The sequence below is a fragment of the Pelophylax lessonae genome (genome assembly GCF_965119305.1).
Source record: "Pelophylax lessonae genome assembly, chromosome: 4".
In the NCBI taxonomy this organism is placed as follows: Eukaryota; Metazoa; Chordata; class Amphibia; order Anura; family Ranidae; genus Pelophylax; species Pelophylax lessonae.
Window position 1 is genome coordinate 659394601 of NC_138771.1, and position 23946 is coordinate 659418546.

A 23946-nucleotide genomic window follows, 5' to 3' on the forward strand; every position below is an offset into this window, starting at 1 on the left:
AGCAAAGATCTGTGCGGAAGGAGAATCTCAACTTATTTCCACAAATCAATATGTAGCGAATTCTTTTTATTGATTAATTTCTTTTTAAAAGCATATACCAATCTTAGTGAAAACAGTCTACAGTATGGAATATATAAAATATTTATTCACGAGACATGTAATCACGATAAATGATCAAACTTGAGATGACACAAAAAGAGAACTTTACATAAAATATGAACTTCAAACAATAAATGCAATGTGATGTGTAGCTCAATAATGAAAGTGAAAATAAAGCAAGATTACGTTTTCTTCAGGTATAGTATAAACCATAAATGAATGTTCTATATAATCAGACCACAATTGTCTGCGCAATGCACAGTCTGATAGTCACTCCACTGCAGATGAAGTGAAAATAGGCTATGCAAAACGTGAGACTAATACGCCAATATGCGCTAAATCTGATATTAATAAAAATGTTATAAAAACAAAAATCAGCTTTTTAGAGAAAAATCTACATATGGTTTATACGGCTGGGATTGTACTCTTGTTACCCTTAAGCATGAAATGTAAAACATTTAAGGAAGTACATAAACAATATTGAATAATAATTAAATAATTAGCAAGGCATATTTACCATATTTAAAATGGCTGCTAGCTTAGAATGGTCGTTACCAGAGTCCTTAAGATGGCTGCCTTTCCAAGATGGCGGTCAATTAGGGAGGAGTTTCGTTTGGCGTCCCTCCAAGTTTCAGATACATGATGGAGCAAAATGGAGTCTGTATAGATGAGTCTATGCATAGCTGTAGTAGCGTGTGTATTGTATGTGTGATGTATGATGGGCAAATGTCATGTGTGATGTGTCCCTCTCTCATCTGAGTTTTCCAATTTATATGGTATAGAACAAAGGACTATTAAAATTACCCTTAGTTAAACCCAGAGGGAGTAACATGATCCCCATTGGTTGTGACATCTTATTCATTAACTGGTGAGGTCATTGGGTGACACCTCTTGGTTGACCAGAATATTGAATATTAAAACTATAGGATTTCTCCATTTAAGAATATCATAAAACAACATAATAATTTATCCATACTCTCATCTATTACATGTCCATTTAATATCCACCAGGTATCTGAATAAAGATTAAATCTGGCAACACCATTTTAATATTTAATATATCTTATTTAGATATATTGGATTTTACTTTTTAACCTAAAACTTCAATTAGTAGTAGTGAATCACCAGAGATGGCAGTACTGTGCTGCTCTTAGGTTCAGTATGACAGCATTATTTACCTACAAATAAACTATGAACCTTATATTGACAAAGAGCTTACAATCTCAGACCTTCTAGATCCTGGCAAGGTTAAACAAAAGTTTATGATGCTTTCTACAACTTACAGTTTACAAATGTTTACTGAAGCCTCTCTTGATATACAGAGATAAGTCCTCAATATCAGTTATCAAGAATGAAACAATTATAATATATAACGGTTTTCTACATATCTATGTATGTTAATTATATATATATTTCATTGTTAATATTATGTTACATATAAGATTATAACGTATCTGTAAATCTTATTTTTAAATGGGTTTAAGCATAGAAAATACTGACTAAGGTTCATGGCCCCACACACAGATAAGATACCTTGGTATTAGGGATGATCGAACTTTTCAAAAGTTCGGTTCGGCCAGAACATCCGAACTTCCCGAAAGTTCGGCCCGGATTTCAGAACCCCATTGAAATCAATGGGACCCGAACTTAGGTAATCAAAAAACACAATTTTGAAGCCCTAAAACCCAATAAATGCCCCTAAAAAGTGCTTAGGGTTCTGGGTCATACCCCAGGGACTATTAATCACACAAAAAAAGTTCTTAGTTCTATATATACCACTATACACAAGTTCAGATGTTTTGCCTGCCTCCAAAGAACCCAAAAAAATGCCCAAAAAAACGCCTGCTACTAAACCGGCAAGGTGTGAAAAGCGAGAAGCCACTAACCTGTTCTATAAGTTACCTAATACAAACAATCTTTTTTTTATGGTTCTGGACATGCTACAGAGCTGAAACTTCACAGGTACACCTTTTAGACCCCCCAGACACAAAATCACACAAAAAAAGTTCTTAAAAATTGTCATTTTTGATAGAGAGCCAATTATTGAAAAAATAAAAAAAATAAAAAAAAAATACATATAAGTATGTGTGTGTATATACCACTAAACACAAGTTCAGATGCTTTGCCTGCCTCCAAAGAACCCAAAAAAATGCCCAAAAAAACGCTAGCGTCAAAAAAAAAAAAAAAAAAACGCCCAGGTGTGTTGTTGCAGGCATTTTTTTGGGGTTTTTGGAGGCAGGCAAAACATCTGAACTTGTGTATAGTGGTATATACACACACATACTTATATGTATTTTACACTTAGATATTAGTGTAAATGATTTCATTAGCGCAAGCATATATTTCTGCTACTATCACACCTATATATGTCTAGGTGTGTATATACATATAAGTATGTGTGTATATATACCCGTATACACAAGTTCAGATGTTTTGCCTGCCTCCGAAGAACCCAAAAAAATGCCCAAAAAAACGCTAGCGTCAAAAAAAAAAAAAAAAACGCCCAGGTGTGTTGTTGCAGGCATTTTTTTGGAGGTTTTTTGAGGCAGGCAAAACATCTGAACTTGTGTATAGTGGTATATACACACACATACTTATATGTATTTTACACTTGGACATATATAGGTGTTATAGGAGCGTAACCATATTAGTGTAAATGATTTCATTAGCGCAAGCATATATTTCTGCTACTAACACACCTATATATGTCTAGGTGTGTATATACATATAAGTATGTGTGTATATATACCCGTATACACAAGTTCAGATGTTTTGCCTGCCTCCAAAAACCCCCAAAAAATGCCTGCAGCAACACACCTGGGCGTTTTTTTGGGCATTTTTTTGGGTTCTTTGGAGGCAGGCAAAACATCTGAACTTGTGTATACGGGTATATATACACATATACTTATATGTATATATACACCTAGACATATATAGGTGTGATAGTAGCAGAAATATATGCTTGCGCTAATGAAATCATTTACACTAATATGGTTACGCTCCTATAACACCTATATATGTCTAAGTGTAAAATGCATATAAGTATGTGTGTGTATATACCACTATATTTTGACGCTAGCGTTTTTTTGGGCATTTTTTTGGGTTCTTTGGAGGCAGGCAAAACATCTGAACTTGTGTATAGTGGTATATATACACACATACTTATATGTATATATACACTTAGACATATATAGGTGTGATAAAAGCGTAACTATCTTGGTGTTAATTATTTCATTAGCGCAAGTAGTTTTTTCTGCTCCTTTCACACCTATATATGTGCAGGTGTATTTATACATACATGGGTGTGTGTATATATACCCCCCATTACACATGTTCAGATGTCATGCCTGACTCCAAACATGTGCTCAAAAAATCCCTATAGACGCCTGCAGACAAAAAGCAAGCTGACAGGGGCGAAGCCATATTACTGCAGCGAAAGTGACTTGAGAGAAACTAGCTTTTCTCTTTAGCGGTCACCCTGCCATAGCAGTCACTGTCAGTTCACCCTACACTACATTACGGTCACCTCTCAATGGCATGCTCAAACAAATGCTCAAGGCATTCACAGACTCCTGTCAGTACTGGGAAATGTTTCTCCCCCACCCCCTGTTTGTCTACTGCGAAGTGCCCCAGGCGTCCACCAGGTTCTCCCACTTCAAACTCTTATATGGGAGAAAAGTATGGGGATCCCTGGACCTCATATGGGAGCACTGGGAGCGTAACACAGTAGAGGGCGGGATCCCTATCATGCCATACGTTCTGGAGTTGAGGGATAGGTTGCAGGCGCTCACCGATTCCATGAGAGAGAGCCTGCGGGCAGCTCAGCAACACCAGAAACGGTGCTATGATAGGGATGCCTGGGATAGGGTCCTAGAGATTAGACAAAAGGTACTAGCCCTGAAGCCATCTAAGAAGGACAAGCTTCAGGCCACCTGGCAGGGATCGTTTAAGGTAGTGGAGCAGATAAGTGATACCACCTATATTGTAGGGAAATGTTTAGATGAAAGTATACAGATATCCTTTCATGTGAACATGCTCAAACCATACTTTGAGCGAGTAGAGGACGTGGCAGTGGTATGTACCCTGCCTACTGTAGAACAGGTCAGGCTAGGGGAAAAAATAGACCACGTTCAGAAACCTGAGGCCACCAAACTGCTTTAGGAATATCGGGAAATGTTTTACACTTTACCTGGGTACACATCCGCTGCGGTCCATTGAGTGGAGACCCAGGGAGAAACCTCCCTATGGCAACAACCCTACCATATCCCTAAAGAGGTTAGAGATAGTATATGGAAATAGATTCAGCAGATGAAGGAACTAGGGGTCATCGAGCCCTCCCAGAATCCCTGGGCTTCGCCGGTAGTGCTGGTACCGAAGCTTAATGACAGGACTGGCAACGGCACCTACCCCATGCCCCGGATCGATTAACTGCTCAAACACATGGCTTGGGGGAATTACTTGACTACCATAGACCTGTGCAAAGGTTTTTGGCAAATCCCCCTGGACCCGGCGGCCTTTCCCAAGTCAGCATTTGTCACCCTAACTGGGCTAGACCAGTTTCGGGTTTTGCCTTATGGGATAAAGAATGCCCCGGCTACCTTTCATCGGATGGCTGACCAACTCCTAGAGGTATATCAGGACTTTGCATGTGCGTATTTAGATGACATCGCCATCTACAGCCGCACATAGGAGGACCACCTGAAGCACTTGTCTATGGTACTGAAGCGAATTCAGGCGGCCGTACTCACTTTCAAGATGGATAAGTGCTATGTAGTGCTATGTAGGCAGGGCCGAAGTACAGTACCTCGGCCATAGGTGGAAGCGATTGCTAACTGGCCCCAGCGCCAGACCAAGACTCATGTCTTTTCTAGGGACTGTAGGCTATTATAGGAAGTTCGTCCCTGAGTATAGCACCCTCATTAAACCCCTCACAGACTTCACTAGGAAGTCCCTTCCCAGACAGGTAGCTCTCCAGAGATTCAAAACCGCGCTGAGCGAGGCACCTGTGTTGGCAGCCCACCATGCTAAAAAGTTTATTTTCCACACAGATGCCTCCATGTCTGGTATAACTTTAAAGGGAACCCCTTTCCAATTTTTTTTTTAAAAGGCATGGGTTCCCCCCACAATCCATTCCAGGCCCTTCTGCAAGCAAACAGCCTGGCAGGCCAGAAAAGGGGGAACGGACGAGCGAGCTGTCAGCCGGCAGAGTAGGCATTCGGCGGGTCTGGTATGAATTTTGGGGGAAATCCATGCCGTTTTTTCTCTTTTTACATTCAGCTGACAGCTGTTGTTCCCGGCCTCACATCTTAACAGCCTATTGACTTAACAACCTATTGAACCGTTCGTCCGTGCCTACTCTTTATCAGGATGTAATTTACAGGTCTGAACCTGGTAAAAAAAATAGCTACCAATAAACTCCTATATGTGTTAATAATAACCATTTGAAAAATATTATGTACAGAAAAATGAAAAACAAACCGTGGCTTCATCACAATATTGGATATTACCTTATAGTATACAATTCGCCAATTAAATAATTGTATCTAAAAAATACATCATCATTCTGTGCATGTCAGGGTGTTGGCACAATAATTAAGGCACATTTTGGGGGTTACAAGGGTTGTAGCATACATGTGCAGTGTTTAGTGTGAGTGGACCCAAACTCTACACTCCTTTTCATTGCGATGCAGCCATGTCCATCGTTCAGCTCAGTGCACTGTTTCTTCTCTGCACTCAACTTTATCTCTTTTCTAATGTTGGGTAATAGGATTATCTTTATTACTGCAAGAAAAACCTCCCTCCTTCGTACTCTGATCTCTGATCAAATATTACAGATATGGCCCAGCCTCATCCTGTGTATGAGGATGTAACCAACCCAACTGCATTCTTCCCTAGTGTCAGAGACTTTCACTGTTATTTTTCTCCTCAGTCAGTGATGGCGTCTGCTGATCTGAGAGCTGAGTTGGAATGTTCCGTCTGTCTGAACATTTATACAGATCCCGTAAACCTGAAATGTGGACACAACTTCTGCCGGGTCTGTATTGATCGTGTGCTGGATACACAGGAGGGGTCTGGAGGATATTCCTGTCCTGAATGCAGAGAGAAGTTTCCGGATCGACCTGCACTGCACAGGAACCTAACACTGCATAACATAGTGGAGAATTTCCTGTCTGCTCAACCAGTTCAGGAGAAGTCCGGGGTGTTCTGTACTTACTGTGTGGACTATCCTGTACCTGCTGTTAGATCCTGTCTACACTGTGAGGTTTCACTGTGTGATAAACACCTGAGAGTCCACAAAAAGTCCCCAGAACACATCTTATGTGACCCCACCTTGTCCATAGAGAGCAGGAAATGCTCCGTCCATAAGAAGATCCTGGAGTATTACTGCACTGAGGATAATACCTGTATCTGTATTTCTTGTTGTGCGATTGGAGGCCATAAAGGACATGAGATGGAGTCACTGGATGAGGCTTCTGAGAAGAAGAAGGAGACACTAAAGAATGTTCTGCAGAGACTTCTGACAAAGAGAGAGGAGACGGAGGAAAGAGTCCAGAGTTTGCAGGAGCACAGGAGGAAAGTAGAAGAAGAAGCAGCTGGTGACACCGAGAGAGTCACTGCCCTGTTTAGAGATCTCAGGAAACGTCTGGAAGACCTGGAGAAGAGAATCCTGAGGGAGATCTCCGGGCGGGCAGAGTGGATCTCCATCTCCATCCAGGATCTGGAAATAAAGAAGGAGGAGCTGTCCAGGAAGATGCGTCACATTGAGGAGCTGTGTAACATGACGGATCCACTGACTGTCTTACAGGAATCAGACACAGGTGACTTGTGTGATACTGAGGATGGAGATAATGAGGACAGAGAGAGACATGAGGAACTCCTCCATGATGGAGGGGGTCTGGATGTGGCTGGGATATCACACACATTACACACAGGTTTATCTGATATAATAACAGAGGTAAATGTATACTTCTATATACAGGGAGCTGCAGACATATTACTGGATGTAAACACTGCTGGTAATAATCTACAGATATCAGATGACAGGAAAACTGTTTCCAAGTCAGATAGAATCCAGAATCGCCCCAAAACACCAAAGAGATTTCAGGATTGGTCTCAGGTGTTGAGCAGTCAGAGTTTCTTCTCAGGGAGACATTACTGGGAAGTGGATGTCGGGGGGTCAAATGACTGGAGAGTCGGGATGTGTTACCCCAGTATAGACAGGAGAGGAGAGCAGTCATGGATTGGAAATAATAATAAGTCCTGGGGTTTGGACAAGTCAGGTAATCAGTGTGGGGTTATACATGACAGTAAATGGATCCCCTTACCCACCAATATCCCCAGTAACAGAGTCAGGATATATCTGGATTATGAGGCCGGGTGGATCTCCTTTTATGATCTGTGTGACCCGATCCGACACCTCTACACCTTCACCACCACCTTCACTGAGCCCCTCCATGCTGCGTTATGTGTATATAGAGATTGTTTAAAGATATGTGGGAACTCCACCCAGAGACTTGTGATGTCACAGGGAGGAGAGATGTGACTGTTGGGATATTCAGCCAATGGGATAAAAACAGTGGGTGGGGCCTTGCACACTTTTCTACTAATAGAATATAAATAATAATAAGTGAGATTTTTCCCTCTGTCGCTGATCTCTGTGATTGGGTAGAATATTGGTCCAACTACTACACTGACATGTTCCTTGATGAAAAATTTCCCTTCACTTCATGTATGGTTAAATATTGTCATAAGGAAGTATCTACTGACAATGGGAATATTCTACAGAGACAGGTCATACATTAGGCTGGTAATATGTACAATACACAGGAAGCCAAAGAGGGTTAGACTGGAGAACGCACTGAATAGCAATATACATCACAGTGCTGCTAACAGCCACACCATCTGATGGTTGCTCCGGGTTTCACACTCTGCACTACTGTGCTTGAGCTGAATAGGATGAGATGTATTAAAGTGGAGTTCCGGCCTATTTTGCAACTTTAGTGATTCCTGGAGTGCTCGCTATGCTGATCAACAATTGGGCATTTTCAATTTTTTTTACCTTATTTTCAGGGCATTTTTGATTGTACTTCCTCCCCCCCCCCCTTTGTGGCCACGGCCACCGACATCACTTCCGCCTTTGCATTGCATCCTGGGAGCTGTTTGTCATCACTCCCAGGAGGCTGGAATCAGGAAGAACTCCCAGAACCCTCCCTGGAATCAGGAAGAAGGACACAGCAGATTACACTGTGGCTTCAGATGCCAACATCCAAGATGGCCACGCTCAAACAGCGTTTTTAAAAGTAAGATTTTGTCTAAAATCCAATACTGTACACCTTTGTAAGTATGAGAATAGCGGTTCTGTAAAGGGCGATGGATTAGTATTATAGAGGTATTTTTAGTTAAAAAAGGTATTGGAGGCCGGAACTCCGCTTTAAGGGAAGAGGAGAATAGGGGGTAAATATGTTACTTTATCTTTCTGTAACGCTCCATAAGAAGCCGGTTGCCCAAAAAGGTCACATTCCCTGGGACCCCAAATATGTGACATTATCTGAGGAACACAAAAATATCACATTTATAAAGAATGTATTGCTACAGAGTAAATTTATTAGATGCACCACATCCCTAAGTAGTATTCAAGAGCAAATGGATGGGGTAATGGGACTTTAAAGGTGCCAATAAATATATAATGAAGGAGAAAAAATCATTTTTTGTAAAAAATACAAATACATTTTATTGAAAAATACAAAAGCAATACTTTTAAAACATATACAAGCAACAAGAAAGCACTTGATTATGTCTGTTCAACATGTTTCACCATCTTCAAATGGCTTCTTCAGGAGTCTGACGAACATCTTTCACAAGTGAACATTCTACATACAATGAAAAATATTATGAAAATCAAGTGCTTTCTTGTTGCTTTTATATGTTTTAAAAGTATTGCTTTGTATTTTTCAATAAAATTTATTTGTATTTTTTACAAAAAAAGATTTTTTCTCCGTCATTATATATTTATTGGCACCTTTAAAGTACCATTACCCCATCCAAAAATATCACATTGTCTGGGGCCCCAAATATGCCCCAATTCCTGAGGTCCATATATGTCACATTGCCAAGAAGCCTGAAAAATGTAACATTGCCTGGGAACCCCAAATATTTCTTAAGGTTAAGGTTTTAGTAGAAGAGATTTCTGCCTTGGGTGCTTTAACAGGAAGGGGGTGCAAAAAAGGGTGAAAACTGCAACATCTACTGCTGTAGTTTACCTGTTGGGGGGAAGCAATCTGGCTTTTTTGATGTGCTTTCCTTTTTTGAGCCCCAAATATGTCCCATTGCTTTGGGGCCCCAGTTGGCCTAAAAGACACTCTGTCACTTGTTCACTTAGGATGTACCCCCTGACCCATATTTCCCTTCATAGATCTCTCCCACCGCTCCGTTCCTCTGTCGGAGCTCTGCGTCCCCACATGTGGGCTAAATGTTGGATTATGTCAGAGCTTACACAGGAATAATGGTGTTGCCTCTGGGGACTTAGTGAGGGCTTTGATGGAGCAAAAACATATTGGAAGAACAGCGAAGGGAAGTATATTGGGGCTTGTCACTTAACCCTGAATGGACCAAGTGGGTGAAGTCTTTTTACCCCGCCTCTGGGCTGGACAAAGATTCATCAGTCAGTATGACTACGATTATAATTGGTAGACGGTCTCAATCCTTATTATTAATAGATTTACAATGAGTTTGTTTTATGGATCATTTTATTGTGTGAAAGAATACAAAAGAATAATAGATCTACGAATAGAATGAAAGAGATGAAAATTTATGTAAAAATCTGTGTCAGAGATGTTATCCCCATAGATTGGATCACCAATGCAATTTTATTGGAACCCTTTTAGAATGTATCCTAATATAATGTGTCCCCATAAAATGGATCACCAATAGAATTCTATTGGATTACTTTTTTGTTTCAAATAATTTTTTTAAAGGTTTACAAAATACAAGCTTAAAGGTGAAACAATCACATACAGTTGCATCTCAAAAAATTAAAATATCACCAAAAAGTTCATTTATTTCAGTAATTCAATTCAAAAAGTGAAACTCATATATTTTATATAGATGCCTTACACACAGAGTAATATATTTCAAGCATTTATTTTTTGAATATGGCTTACAGCAAAAACCCAAAATTCAGTATCTCAGAAAATTAGAATATTTCATAAGACCAATAAAAAAAGGAAATGTTGGCTTATTGAAAAGTATGTCTATGTACAGTATAGTATGCACTATACCAATATTAAGTCAGGGCTCCTTTTGCATTAATTACTGCATCAATGCGGTGTGGCATGGAGGTAATCAGCCTGTGGCACTGCTGAGGTGTTATGGAAGCCCAGGTTGCTTTCATAGTGGCCTTCAGCTTGACTGCATTGTTGGGTCTAGTGTCTCTCATCTTCCTCTAGACAGATTCTTTATGGGGTTAGGTCAGACAAGTTTACTAGCCAATCAAGCACAGTGATACCATGATCATTAAAGCAGGTATTGGTAGCTTTGGCATTGTGGGCAGGTGCCAAGTCCTGCTGGCAAATTAAATCAGCATATCCATAAAGCTGGTCAGCAGGTGTCCCCGTTGATAAAAGAGAGGACAGGGGTCACTGCTGAAAGGAGAGAGGATAGGGGTTTCTGGTGGCAGGAGAGAGGACAAGGGTCATTCTTGGATGGAGAGTGGACAGGGGTCACCATTGGAAGGAGAGGTGACAGGGGTAACTGCTGGCAGAAGAGAGGACAGGGGGTCACCACTGGCAGGGCAGAGGACAGGAGTCATCACCGGCAGAAGAGATAACAGGGGTCACTACTGGCAGGAGAGAGGACAGTAGTCATCACTGGCAGGAGAGAGGAAAGCAGTCACTGCTGACTAGAGAGAGAACAGGGGTCGCTACTGGCATGAGAAAGGAAAGGGGTCACCACTGGCAAGAGAGATGACAGGGGTTACTGCTGGAAGGAGAGAGGACAGGGATCACTGCTGGCAGGAGAGATGACAGGAGTCATTACTGGCAGGAAAGAGAAAAGTAGGCAAGTGATCTAAGAACAGGGGTAAAAGGATAGTGGTAAGACGAGCAAGGAAAGGGGCCTGTGACTCCATACTCAAGAAGAGTTTGTCTGCCATAGAAGCTTCTCTTGCCTAGTACCAGCACGATTCAAGATCCCTTAGCTTAGTAGTGAAGTGATCCCGCGCAATGGAAAATAAAGATTATGTAAAGTAAAAAATATATAAAGGAAAAAATATATTATGTATAAAGCAAGGGAGTTGCTGCCTACCCAGAAGCTTTTCAGCAGAGTGAGAAGCCAGGGAGAGTTTTAGTGTATTGGTATGGGTAAATGGCGCTACTCAATTTAGTATGTGCAAATGGTTGACTCTGTATATTAGTATATTCAAACCTGGTATAAATATTAGTAAATATAATAAAAATAATAATGATGATAAAATGAAATTATAAAGTAAATATGGATATAAAAGTGCTAGTGCCCACCCGTGACACACAATGTTTATATAAACCAATAAAGTGACATGTGCATCAATGAAATCTGTGAAATGCTGTGAAATCAAATAAGTTTGGGTCAAGATAAATACAATATATGTTACACACTGGTAATATAACCAAAAGAGATAAAAAGTAAAATAAGTGTAAATGCACAGGTGGTGCAATATGACAATAAGCACAAAAACTTGCAAAGGTGTGCAAGATGTGCAAAAAAGCAATTAATAAATATATCAATAGTGTCTATAACCACTTATAAATCTTATAAATCGCACTTAGAAAGGTGCTTCTGTGCAAGTGGGAATCCGTGCAATCCCATACATCAAATGTATAGGGAGACTGTGGTGAAAACAAGAAGACATATCAGATGTGATGTTATACTTTTTCCCTTTGCTGTGCTCGGTGCGGTATTCCGTGCCCCTAAGGAAATGCACTCACCGCAATGCCCTCCCCATAAAGGGGTATAAAGCCTGTACAGCAAATTGGATGGTCCTGCGGGTTCCCTCTGGATCCGTTAGGTCCTGGAATGTGTAGAAGAAGCGTGTCCTCAATGCCTCAGGAGGGTCCCTCAAATGGCCCCAAATACAGAAGATAGATACTCCATAGTGCAGTATGTATAAACTTTTATTCAAATAAAGATAATAACCACTCAGTTAGGTATGCAATACAGCGTTGGTGGTATAGCGTCCGAGCCGGATGTCCGGGTGCAGATGCATTCCAGAACACTTGTCAGAGCATCAGTGTAGGGTGGTAAGAAGCACAAGACTGTTTATTCAAACACAGGCACAAAGAGGTATTCACTCTGGGATAATCCCCCCCCCCTCTAGCTGCTAATTCACATACACATAAACATCCCATAATAGGTTGAGCCAAGACAGACAGAAACAATAGAACAATGGGATACAGGCACTTAACAATACCAAACCCCACCCCTCCCCACCTCAAACTATCTAATGGTCTATGAGATAAACTCCTACAAGCAGCCTGAAAAGGTCGAACCAATGTATCATAATATATTTTTTGAGGGATATTGTTCATATATATATTACTGTCATAAGTGAAAGAGCCCATTCATTCTTTCAACACAATCCACACATAGAACCCAGGATAACTGGGGTAACACAAAATGCTGAGTCCGGTGTGGTTTTCCTGTAAGTCTGGTTAGTGCAGACATGACTGGGGTTCTCGGTCACCCCGTGCCCCTAATAGACACAGGGTAACTTACACATAGGAGAGGCCAGGGAAGCTGGACAAGGAGTTTCCCGACCTCTCTAAGGTATTCTGGGTTCTACAAGCCCCCCACCCAAAGTGACCCCCGTCACAGGGTCAGCACAGGCAGGATAGAGAACACTAGTCACTGCTGGCGGGAGAGAGGACAGCGGTCACTGCTGGCACGAGAGAGGATGGGGTCATGACTGGCAGGAGAGAAGATAGAGGTCACTTTTCGAAGGAGAGAGGACAGTGGTCGCACTGATAGGACAGGTCACCACTGGTGGGACAATGTTGGGGTCAAGTGAGCCAAGGACTGCGGTCAGCATGCAAGAGGACAGGGATTACCATTGGTAGGGGAAAGGACAAGAGTCACAGCTGGCAGGAGAGAAGACAGGGGTCACTGCTGCCAGGAAAGAGGACAGGGGTCACCACTAGCAGGAGAGAGGACATGGGTCAGCGTTGGCAGGAGAGATGACAGAAGTCACTGCTGGCAGGAGAGAGGACAGGGGTCACTGCTGGCAGGAGAGAGGAAAGGTGTCACCACTGGCAGGGCATAAGACAGGAGTTACCGCTGGCAGGAGAAATTAAAAAGGTTGCTGCTGCTAGGAGAGAGGACAGGAGTCACTGCTGGCAGGAGAGAGGACAGGGGTCATCACTGGCAGGAGAGAAGACAGGGGTCATCATTGACAGGAAAGAGGACAGGGGTCATCATTGACAGGAAAGGAGACAGGGGTTATCATTGGTAGGAAAGGGGACAGGGGTCACTGCTGGCAGGACTGAGAAAAGGGGTCAAGCAAGCCAAGGACTGAGGTCATCACTGGAAGGAGTGAGAACAGAGGTCACTGCTGGCAGGAGAGAGGACAGGGGTCATCATTGGCATTAAAGAGGACAGGGGTCATCATTGGCATGAAAGAGGACAGGGGTCATCATTGACAGGAAAGAGGACAGGGGTCATCATTGGCAGGAAAGAGGACAGGGGTCATCATTGGCAGGAAAGAGGACAGGGGTCATAATAAGCAGGAAATAGGACAGGGCTCACCATTGGTGGGAGAGAACAAGGGAAACTGCTGGTAGGAGAGAGAAAATGGGTCAAGTAAGCCAAGGACAGGGGGGGAAGGAGTGAGAACTGGGGTCACCGATGGAAGAAGAAAGGACAGGGTTCATTTTTGGATGGAGAATTGACAGGGGTCACTGTTGGCAGAAGAGATGGCAGGGTTCACTGCTGGCAGGAGGGAGGACAGGGGTCACCAGTGGCAAGGCATAGGACAGGGGTCACCGCTGGCAGTAAAAAGGACAGGGGTCCTCACTGGCAGGAGAGTGGACAGGGTTCCCAAATGGAAGGTTAGAGGACAGGGGGTCATCACTGGCAGGAATGAGGACAGAGGTTACCGTTGGAAGAAGAGAAGACAGGGGTTCACAACTTAAAGGAGTGAGGGTAGGGGTAACTGCTAGTAGGAGAGAGGACAGGGGTCACAGCTGGAAGGAGAGTGGACAGGGGTCATTCTCGGCTGGAGAGTAGACAGGGGACACCATCGGAAGGAGAGATGATAGGGGTCATTGCTGATTGGAGAGAGGACAGTGATTACCACTGGCAGGGCATAGGACAGGACTCAAGCAATCAGCTTGAGCATGAAATCTAAAAATAAACAAAGTCTTGCTAGACAAAAGATTCATATGAAGCAGAGCTGACCCATGTCTATACTCAAAATGCGTAGATTAGAATATATGAATATACTCTATGTAGATGACTTGATTTTTCCTCACTAAAAGGATGAGGAAGTTACAAAGTTGACCACAGTGTTTAACCAGCATTTTGAGACTACAGATCTTGGGGATGTGACACAATACCTAGGAATTAATGTACAGCATGAGGAAGATGGCAGCTTCTTGTTAAATCAGATATCTAAAATTGAGGCAGTGCTTTAGCAGTTTGGCATGACTGAAGCCAAAGCGGCAAGTACTCCCATAGACACAGCATATCTAAAATCAGAAGGGGATGAGGATCTTCTTCCTTCTTCCTACTAATGATCAGTTCAAACAAACAGTTGGGCATTGCTATATATTAGAACCACTACACATCCTGGCATCTCAGCTGTCATGTCACTTCGTTGTAGATGCATGTGTAAACCAAATGAAAGAGACTGGACATCAATCAAGAGATTCATAAGGTATCTCAAACAAATGAAGGACTTGAGTCTAAGTGACGGTTCACAGGTTGCCCCAAAGTAGTACAGGACCCTTTTTCTAAGTCTGAGCGACTTGTGTCGCTCCTATTAGAATGGGTCCTGTACTACTCAATGGTGAGCAACCGACCGCGACTTGTCAGGCTGACAAGTCGCCTGACAAGTCGCGCTAGTCTGAATGGGGTCTAAAACTGTCTGCAGTTGTTTGAACCTTGTTTGGAAACAATCCTATATCTTGGTCCAGCAAAATGGAGATGTCAGTAGTTTTGTCTTCTACAGAGGCAGAATACATTGCTGCTGCCTATACCAGTCAATAAGATGTGTGGTTATGTCAATTGCTTGCAGATCTTGGTGAGCCAATGTCCCAGCCTACATTCTTATATGAGGACAATTAAGGATGTATCAAACTTGCCACCAATGAGAAGATCAATGCAAGAACAAGTCATATTGATGTCAGACATCATTGCATTAATGATCTGGTTGAAAAACATTTAATTGTGCTAAAGTATTGTGAAATGAATAATATTATTGCAGATGCTTTAACAAGACCACTTACGAGAAACAGATTTATAGAACTGAGATCTGAAATGGGACTAATATAAGGAGTAATTGTTGAGAGGGGTTGTTGGAATACAGAACTGTATTTTGTGCAATGGTGCATGGTTTTACTCAAAGCCTTTTCTCTGAATAAAGTTTCCTGTTTGCAGTTAAGCAGCAGAGAAAGCCACATATGAACTGTGCACTGTCTGATCTGTAGGGCTATATACAGAATTGCTAACACTAAACTTCAGGATACAGTTCCCCACTAGAGAATAAAGGAAGGCCAGAGGTAAGGACCCCATAGAAGAAGAACTATTTGGCACAGACATCCCAATAGCACAGACTCACCAGGATCTTGTAGAACGGTCAGTACTCATGGTGGCCAAGGAAAAGGTGTGACCATTCAGCTTCCTCCAGATGCCTTCTAGTGAGGCTTTGCAGAGTAGATCCTTCAGGTGAAGTCTCAGGAAGTTGAAGATAACTTTAGGTGCAGGAACCCCAGCTCTGCCACAGCTGGATACAAATAAAGGTGTGGCGCTAATCTTAATGTATATAGCAGATAAGCAAGTCCATGTGATTTAGGAAAATCCACAGCATAAAATAGTCCACTCCACAAACAGGTGTGAGAAAGCTAGGAGAACCGCCACCGAGCCCAGAGAAACACACTGCCTCTAACCAAAAATCAAGGACCCTCATTACAAAGGTCTTGTACAGCATTCAGATATTGGTCAAACGACTCCTCCACTGGACTGGCAAGTGAAATCTCCTCCACAGATAAATAGCTCAGATAAAGCAAAAAGAAAGTATCCTCATAGCGTATTATGTAAATACCACTTTATTGGACACACTAAATTAAAGGCTTACATGTGAGCAGGTTCTCAGCAGCATTGGGGTTTTCCTCTTACTTGCGGTCTGCATTCGGGTATACCACCAAAAAGATGGCTGCCGCGTCTCCTCCTCGTGGCAGCGAGCGTCGCCGTAGGCTCCTTCCGATGCGTTTCATCATAAGGTGACGTCATCAAGGGGTGTGACCTTACGGCGACGATGCTGATTTTATACCACCGGAGGTGGGCGGAGCAAATAGCCTAATCTCGGAAGTCAAACATTCCCTTAGTACAAGGGTCTTCAAACTATGGCCCTCCAGCTGTTCAGGAACTACAATTCCCATCATGCCTAGTCATGTCTGTGAATGTCAGGGTTTTACAATGCCTCATGGGATGTGTAGTTCCGCAACAGCTGGAGGGCTGTAGTTTGAGGTTCCCTGCCTTAGTGCGTTCCAGGGACCGGATATGTTGATAAAAAGAATAACAAACACCCCAGAATCCGGACATCAACAAAGATGCGTTCCAGGAACCGGATGGGAACATGAAAATAGTAATTAACCACTTACAAAAATGGTTATTCTATCTCCGTCCAAATAACAAACTATAAGCCAACTTTCAAACGCTGTACTATTTGAAAAAATGGGCAATAAAAAACATATAAACATATTTATATTATTTAATTGGTAATGAAACCTCATATAAATACTAGGCTGCCAGGTCGGAGACTAGCGCCATCAAGTGGCTCAAAGGCACACCGCACAAAGGGTAACCCACAATATCAAACTGTACCTCTCCAAGACAATACAACATAATATATGTAAAAATGGCACATATGGGACATATGCCACAGCTGGGACCTTTAGGAGCAGCAACTTGCCTTAGAATCTTCTCCAGATTGGTAGAATCCATTCAAAAGGAAGATCCTGCTATGTTGGAGCTCATACTATTTATCAGCTTCTCCAGCCAACTACTAAGCCCCCCCCCCCCCCCCTCCCAGGGAGCTACCTATATGACTCTACCCTCCCTATGTTCCATAAGCTTCCAGAAAGTGTGTGAGTGTGAGAGAGAAATCAACAGCTGCTTCAATGATTACAGAGGAGCCATAACTAAATTTACCTAACATCCTAGCAGCCTATCTAGGAGGGTGCTACCCGTTAAACTCATTGTGGCATGGAACCTGAACCTCATCTCTAATACCCCTTATCCATTCCCACACATAGGCAAAGGTAAAAAAAAACAGCAAAACATTTGGAAATTACTTTTAGAAAATTAGCAGAAGGGAAGTTACTTAGATTTAATGTGACTTGTCCCTTCTGCTGGTACAGGCTGTCATAGTGGAAATGTGAAGTCTTCTGCTCCTCTCCCATACTCCACAGCTGTAATTTTCCCGTGCCATGAGTCTTAACTAAGCCAACAATTTTCCTCTATTCAGAGAAGCTGTACTATAGCTTTCATAACTAAAAGTGTTTTTATGAATGAAAGATTGGCAGATGAATGAAATGTTTATCTCCTCCATTCACAGATCACTTCTCATTAATGGAAGCTTAATTTTAGATACAATAAAGGGAAGAGGGGGTAGAAAGGGTGGAACCAGTTGTTTTTGTTATAGATTATATTGACCAGGCAACGCACTGACATCTTTGCTGCCATTGTGCTATAGGCAGGATGTTCAGTGTGCCCATGTGCCTTTAACCACTTTACCACTGAGTACTGGAATAGTACTGCGGCAAAGTGGCACGATCCCGTCTGACGACGTAGACCTACGTCGCCAGACTCCTCCCCTGTAGGCGGAGGTGTTTTCATTCACAGCGGGATTTGGGCCAGGGATAGGAGCTGCCCCGATCGTCGGGGATCTAGTGTGGAGATCCGCCCGCCTGTGTAAACACAAGCGGGCGGATCTCCTCAGTGACAGGGAGTGACAGATCGGAGTGTTCAGCATAGCTGGACATCCGATCTGTCCCTGTCTCACACAGTCACCTCCCCCCCCACACGTTAGTAAGCACCAGGCATACATTAACCCCTCCCTCTCCAATAAAATTAACCCCTTCCCTGCCAGTGTCATTTTTACAGGAACAGTGCATATTTATTGCACTGATTATTGTAGTAATGTCACTGGTACCCCCAAAAGTGTCCAAAAGTGTCAAAAATGTCAGTCAAGGGTCCGATCTGTCCGCCGCAATGTCGCAGTCCCGCAAAATAAATCGCAGATCGCCGCCATTACTCGTTAAAAAAAAAAACACCAAAAATGACATAAATCTTTCCCTTTGATAGTAAACGCAATAACTTTTGCGCAAACCAATCAAAATACGCTTATTGCGATTTTTTTTTACCAAACATGGGTAGCAGAAAACAAATTGGCCAAAAATTTTAAAAAAAATTGGTTTTTACATCTTTTTTGGGGGGAATTTCATATAAAAAAATGTTAAAAATATTGTTATTTTTTCAAAATAAACGCTTTTTTTTTGTTTATAGCGCAAAAAGTAAAAATCGCACAGGTGATCAAATACCACCAAAAGAAAGCTCTGTTTGTGGGAAAAAAAGGACGTCAATTTCGTTTGGGTATGGCGTCGCACGACCGCGCAATTGTCAGTTAAAGTCGCACAGCGCCGAATCGCAAAAAGTGGCCCAGACGTAAGACAGCAAAATGCTCTAGTGGTAAAGTGGTTAAGAAGGGGTGGTCTCCCTTCAGGTATATCTGTCCTACACCTGTCCATTAAATGCATGTGCTTCCATTGTTGGAGACTCACAGAATTTAGAGTTAGGACCACAGATAATGGGGTGCCTTGACGGGGCTCTGTGGCTTACGCATGTATTTACAAATGTGTGCAACTAAACCCCTGTTTTTAACACGTACTGTTGGACAGGTCAATTTGGTTGGTCGCAGATTGGTCGGTAAGAAGAGCTTGGAAATTTGTTTGTCTTGTTATATGCATCGCCCTTCCAATGCTCCTTGCTGCAGAGACCAGTTACAGGTGTGGACAGTAACCAGTTGTTTTTGTGGTAGAAAGGGTGGGCCTGTTACAGATCCAGTGCTGGTATTAACCCCCCACAGCATCAGAAGATTATGGCTATGAGGTATGGGAGGAAGGGCAGAGGACCTCAGATGTCCACCATGAGAGCCAGCACAAGGGCAATTCACATTAAACCTAAATATTTCTCTTGTGCTGATTTTCATTGGTGTAAAACACAAACTTATATTTATCAGCTGTTAAAAACAAGTTTATTCATGTCCCTGAAGTAAATCCATTATCAATCAGGGCATCAAGCATGGCGTTAAGAGAGGTAATCAACATAAAACTTTGCTCGCCAATATGTACAAGCTGCTCTCCCACCCCTAAATGACAGATTTGCAGCCGCAGTAAACTAAATATAGCACTGGGAATCTCAAGTGATGTCATTGATCAAATCTGGTTATTGACCTCACCCAGTGGATGCAGCGGAGTTTGGATCCAGAGTCTTTCCTGATTTTGACCTTTTCTGTCAAACTATGTACAGATAAGTTGTAGTGTGCTACAATATTCGTATATGTGAAATGAAACATCAATTAAAATCCAATATTCCACTTTTCTTTGAGAGGATCATCCAACTGCTCTTGGAGATGTACAAAGATGAGATAATGTTCACTGTACCACTACCAACTTCCTAGGAAATCTCTCTGTTGCTGGAAACGCACTCTCTCCTCTTCACTCTGAATGCTGTCAGCCCTCAGAGCTCTGCCCAACGCATTACATCATTAATTGACTCCATCAGGAGACCAAGGTGACTGATGAAGTCAATCAGAGGACTGATGAAGTCAATCATGGGACTGATTAAATCAATTTATGATGTACCATATGCATCTGACCTTTTATAACATTCACATTTAACACTGAAGGTGAGAGTTTTTCCATGGAAGTGGGTGGTGGCAGAGTAAACATTATCTCATCTTTGTACCGTTTTGAGTTGTTAGGAAGTTTACATGATTAATCAAGTCAGCAATACTGATTATTTAAGCAGTCGATATACAACAGTATCTTCAGCCTTTCGGCTTAAAATAAAAATGATAGAAATAAATACACTGACTTAAATAATTATTTCCTGAATTTGTAGATACAAACCCAATTCCAAAATTCCACAAATTGTGAGTAAAAAAGGAATGGACTAATTTACAAATCTCATAATCTTATATTTTATTCACAATATAATATAGATAACCTATCAAATGTTGAAAGTGAGACTTTTTGAAATGTCATGCCAAATATTGGCTCATTTTGGATTCCATGAGAGCTACACATTCCATAAAAATTGGGACAGGTAGCAATAAGTGGCCGGAAACGTTAAATGTACATATAAGGAACATCTGGAGGACCAATTTACAACTTATTAGGTCAATTGGCAACATAATTGGCTATAAAAAGAGCCTCTCAGAGTGGCAGTGTCTCTCAGAAGTCAAGATGGGCAGAGGATCACCAATTCCCCCAATGCTGTGGTGAAAAATAGTGGAGCAATATCAGAAAGGAGTTTCTCAGAGAAAAATTGCAAAGAGTTTGAAGTTCTCATCATCTACAGTGCATAATAGCATCCAAAGATTCAGAGAATCTGGAACAATCTCTGTGTTTAAGGGTCAAGGCCGGAAAACCATACTGGATGCCCGTGTTCTTCGGGCCCTTAGACGGCACTGCATCACATACAGGAATGCTAGTGTAATGGAAATCACAACATGGGCTCAGGAATACTTCGAAAACATTCTTGGTGAACACAATCCACCGTGCCATTCGCAGTTGCCGGCTAAAACTCTATAGGCCAAAAGATAAGCTATATCTAAACATGATCCAGAAGTGCAGGCGTTTTCTCTGGGTCAAGGCTCATTTAAAATGGACTGCGGCAAAGTGGAAAACTGTTCTGTGGTCACACGAATCAAAATTTGAAGTTCTTTTTGGAAAACTGGGACGCCATGTCATCCGACTAAAGAGGACAAGGACAACCCAAGTTGTTATCAGCGCTCACTTCAGAAGCCTGCATCTCTGATGGTATGGGGTTGCATGAGTGCATGTGGCACAGGCAGCTTACATATCTGGAAAAGCACCATCAATGCTGAAAGGTATATCCAAGTTCTAGAATAACAAATGCTCCCATCCAGACGTCGTCTCTTTCAGGGAAGACCTTGAATTTTCCAACATGACAATGCCAGACCACATACTGCATCAATTACAACATCATGGCTGCGTAGAAGAAGGATCCGGGTACTGAAATGGCCAGCCTGCAGTCCAGACCTTTCACCCATAGAAAACATTTGGCGCATCATAAAGAGGAAGATGCGACAAAGAAGACCTAAGACTAGGGTTGAGCGAACACCTAGATGTCCGTGTTCGACGGGTTCGGCCGAACTTTAAAAAAAAGTCCGGGTCCGTGTCCCGGACTTTTACCGAACTTTTCCCGGACACCGAACCCCATTGAAGTCAATGGGGACCCGAACTTTAAGGCACTAAAATGGCTCTAAAACACCAAAGGAAAGGGCTAGAGTGCTGCAAATGGCAGCAAAACGTAATTAAGAGCATGGCAAGTGCTCTGCAAACAAATGTGGATAGGGAAATAACTTAAAACAACAAAAAAAAAACAGAAAAATAAAACAATGTTCTTCTTCATCTCTGAAGGACGAGGCCCATATGGAGTAGGAGGGAGGTTGAGGTGGTGGTGGATGTGGCGGTGACATAGGCGTGCGCACAGGGTGTGCTGGGTGTGCCTGGGCACACCCTAATCACCTAGGGCACATAGCATTGCCAGTGAGGAGATGGGAAAGATCTCCCTGGGACCTGCTCTGCTCTATTTCTCCTTGCCTACAGGTACATGGCCCCGATACATTACTCTCCCTGCTGGCAAACACATGCATGTGTATTTCAACTTTGGGGTGCACACCTTAATGCAATAGGCTGCGCACACCTATGGGCGGTGTAGGTGGAAGCGGCGGTGGAGGAGGACCAGGGCCGGATTAACAGCATCATGGGCTTGGTGCTGAGGATTTTGAAGGGCCTTAAGGGCCGTGCCTTGCCATGCACCCAGAGGAGGAAGGGTGCAGCCATGCATGCCTAATTCAACATGGGATGCTGTCTCTGAAGCCCATAAACACATCCATGCATCGCCAACTGTCCCTCCTTGTCCGGCCTTCACGCTGTGTGGGGAGGTTCTGAGGGTGCTGCCTGGGGAAGCGAGCATAGAAGCCAGACTTCTGTGTTTACAAGTGACAGAAGAGCGGTAACAGTGAATATGGCCAACCCGGGGCCTATATAAAAGGTAGGGGCCTGGAGCTGCAGCTCCAATAGCCCCTACATTAATCTGGCCCTGAGGAGGAGGACGAGGTAGCCAACACTGCTTCTTTTCAAAAATTTTAAATGAGGGTACACCCCAAAAGAGTGAGAAAGAGCAAAAATGGAACAATGGGTGGGTAAGGTCGGTATCCATTGCTATTCTGCATAAGGTACGGAAAAGTCCCGTGGGATCCATGCCTGGTTCATTTTAATGAACGTGAGCTTGTCCACATTGTCTCTGGACAGGCGGCTGCGCTTGTCTGTTATAACGCCCCCAGCCGTGCTAAATACCCGTTCAGATAATACACTGGCTGCAGGGCACGCCAGCACCTCCAAGGCGTAAAGGGCAAGCTCAGGCCATGTGCCCAATTTGGAGACCCAGAAGTTGAAGGGGGCAGACCCGTCATTCACTACATGTAGGCGTGTGCACACATACTGCTCCACCATGTTGGTAAAATGCTGCCTCCTGCTAAGACGTTCCATCTGAGCTGCTGGTGCTGCTGTTTGTTGTGGCGTGCTGACAAAGCTTTTCCACATTTCGGCCATGCTAACCCTGCCTTCTGAGGTGCTGGCGGTGCCCTGGTTGCGTTGGCGACCTCCTCCTCCTCCTCCTCTGCCTTGTGCTTCCACTGTGGCCCCGCTGTCAGATGGGAATGCCAGCAGCATGGCGTCTACCAGCGTGCGCTTGTACTCGCGCATCTTGCGATCGCGCTCCAGTGAGTGAATTAAGGACGGTACGTTGTCCTTGTAACGGGGATCCAGCAGCGTGGCCACCCAGTAATCAGCACAAGTTAGAATGTGGGCAACTCGGCGGTCGTTTTGGAGACACTGCAGCATGTAATCGCTCATGTGTGCCAGGCTGCCCAGAGGCGACGAAAGGCTGTCCTCTGTGGGAGGTGTATCGTCCGTGTCCTCTGTATCCCCCCAGCCACGCACCAGTGATGGCCATGAGCTGGCCTGGGTGCCACCCTGCTGTGAACATGGTTCCATCTCCTCCTCCAGCTCCTCCTCCTCCTCATCCTCCTCATCCTCCAGAACTGTGCCCCTGCTGGACAATTGCGTCCCTGGCGTTTGCGTGTGCAGGAACCCACCCTCGGAGCCCCTTGCGAATGACTGCCCTGAAAGCCTTGGAAATGTTACCTCTTCATCCTCCTCCTCCTCCTCATCCTGTGCCACATCCTCTTCCATCATCGCCCGAATTGTTTTTTCAAGGAGGCATAGAAGTGGGATAGTTAAGCTGAGAACGGCGTCATTGCCACTGGCCATGTTGGTGGAGTACTCA

The 23946-nt window shown here is 43.2% G+C and overlaps 1 protein-coding gene across 1 annotated transcript in view; it reads left to right on the forward strand.

Moving 5' to 3' along the window:
* Window positions 1-6034: 6034 nt before the first annotated feature.
* The window catches only part of LOC309553066 (E3 ubiquitin/ISG15 ligase TRIM25-like), a gene marked incomplete at both ends in the record, with an annotated part of 77990 nt that continues 60078 nt past the window's right edge, over window positions 6035-23946 (forward strand). The window contains one exon of the mRNA XM_082253965.1: window positions 6035-7216. Coding sequence (XP_082110091.1) covers window positions 6035-7216 — 1182 coding nt within the window. The remainder of the gene's footprint in view (window positions 7217-23946) is intronic.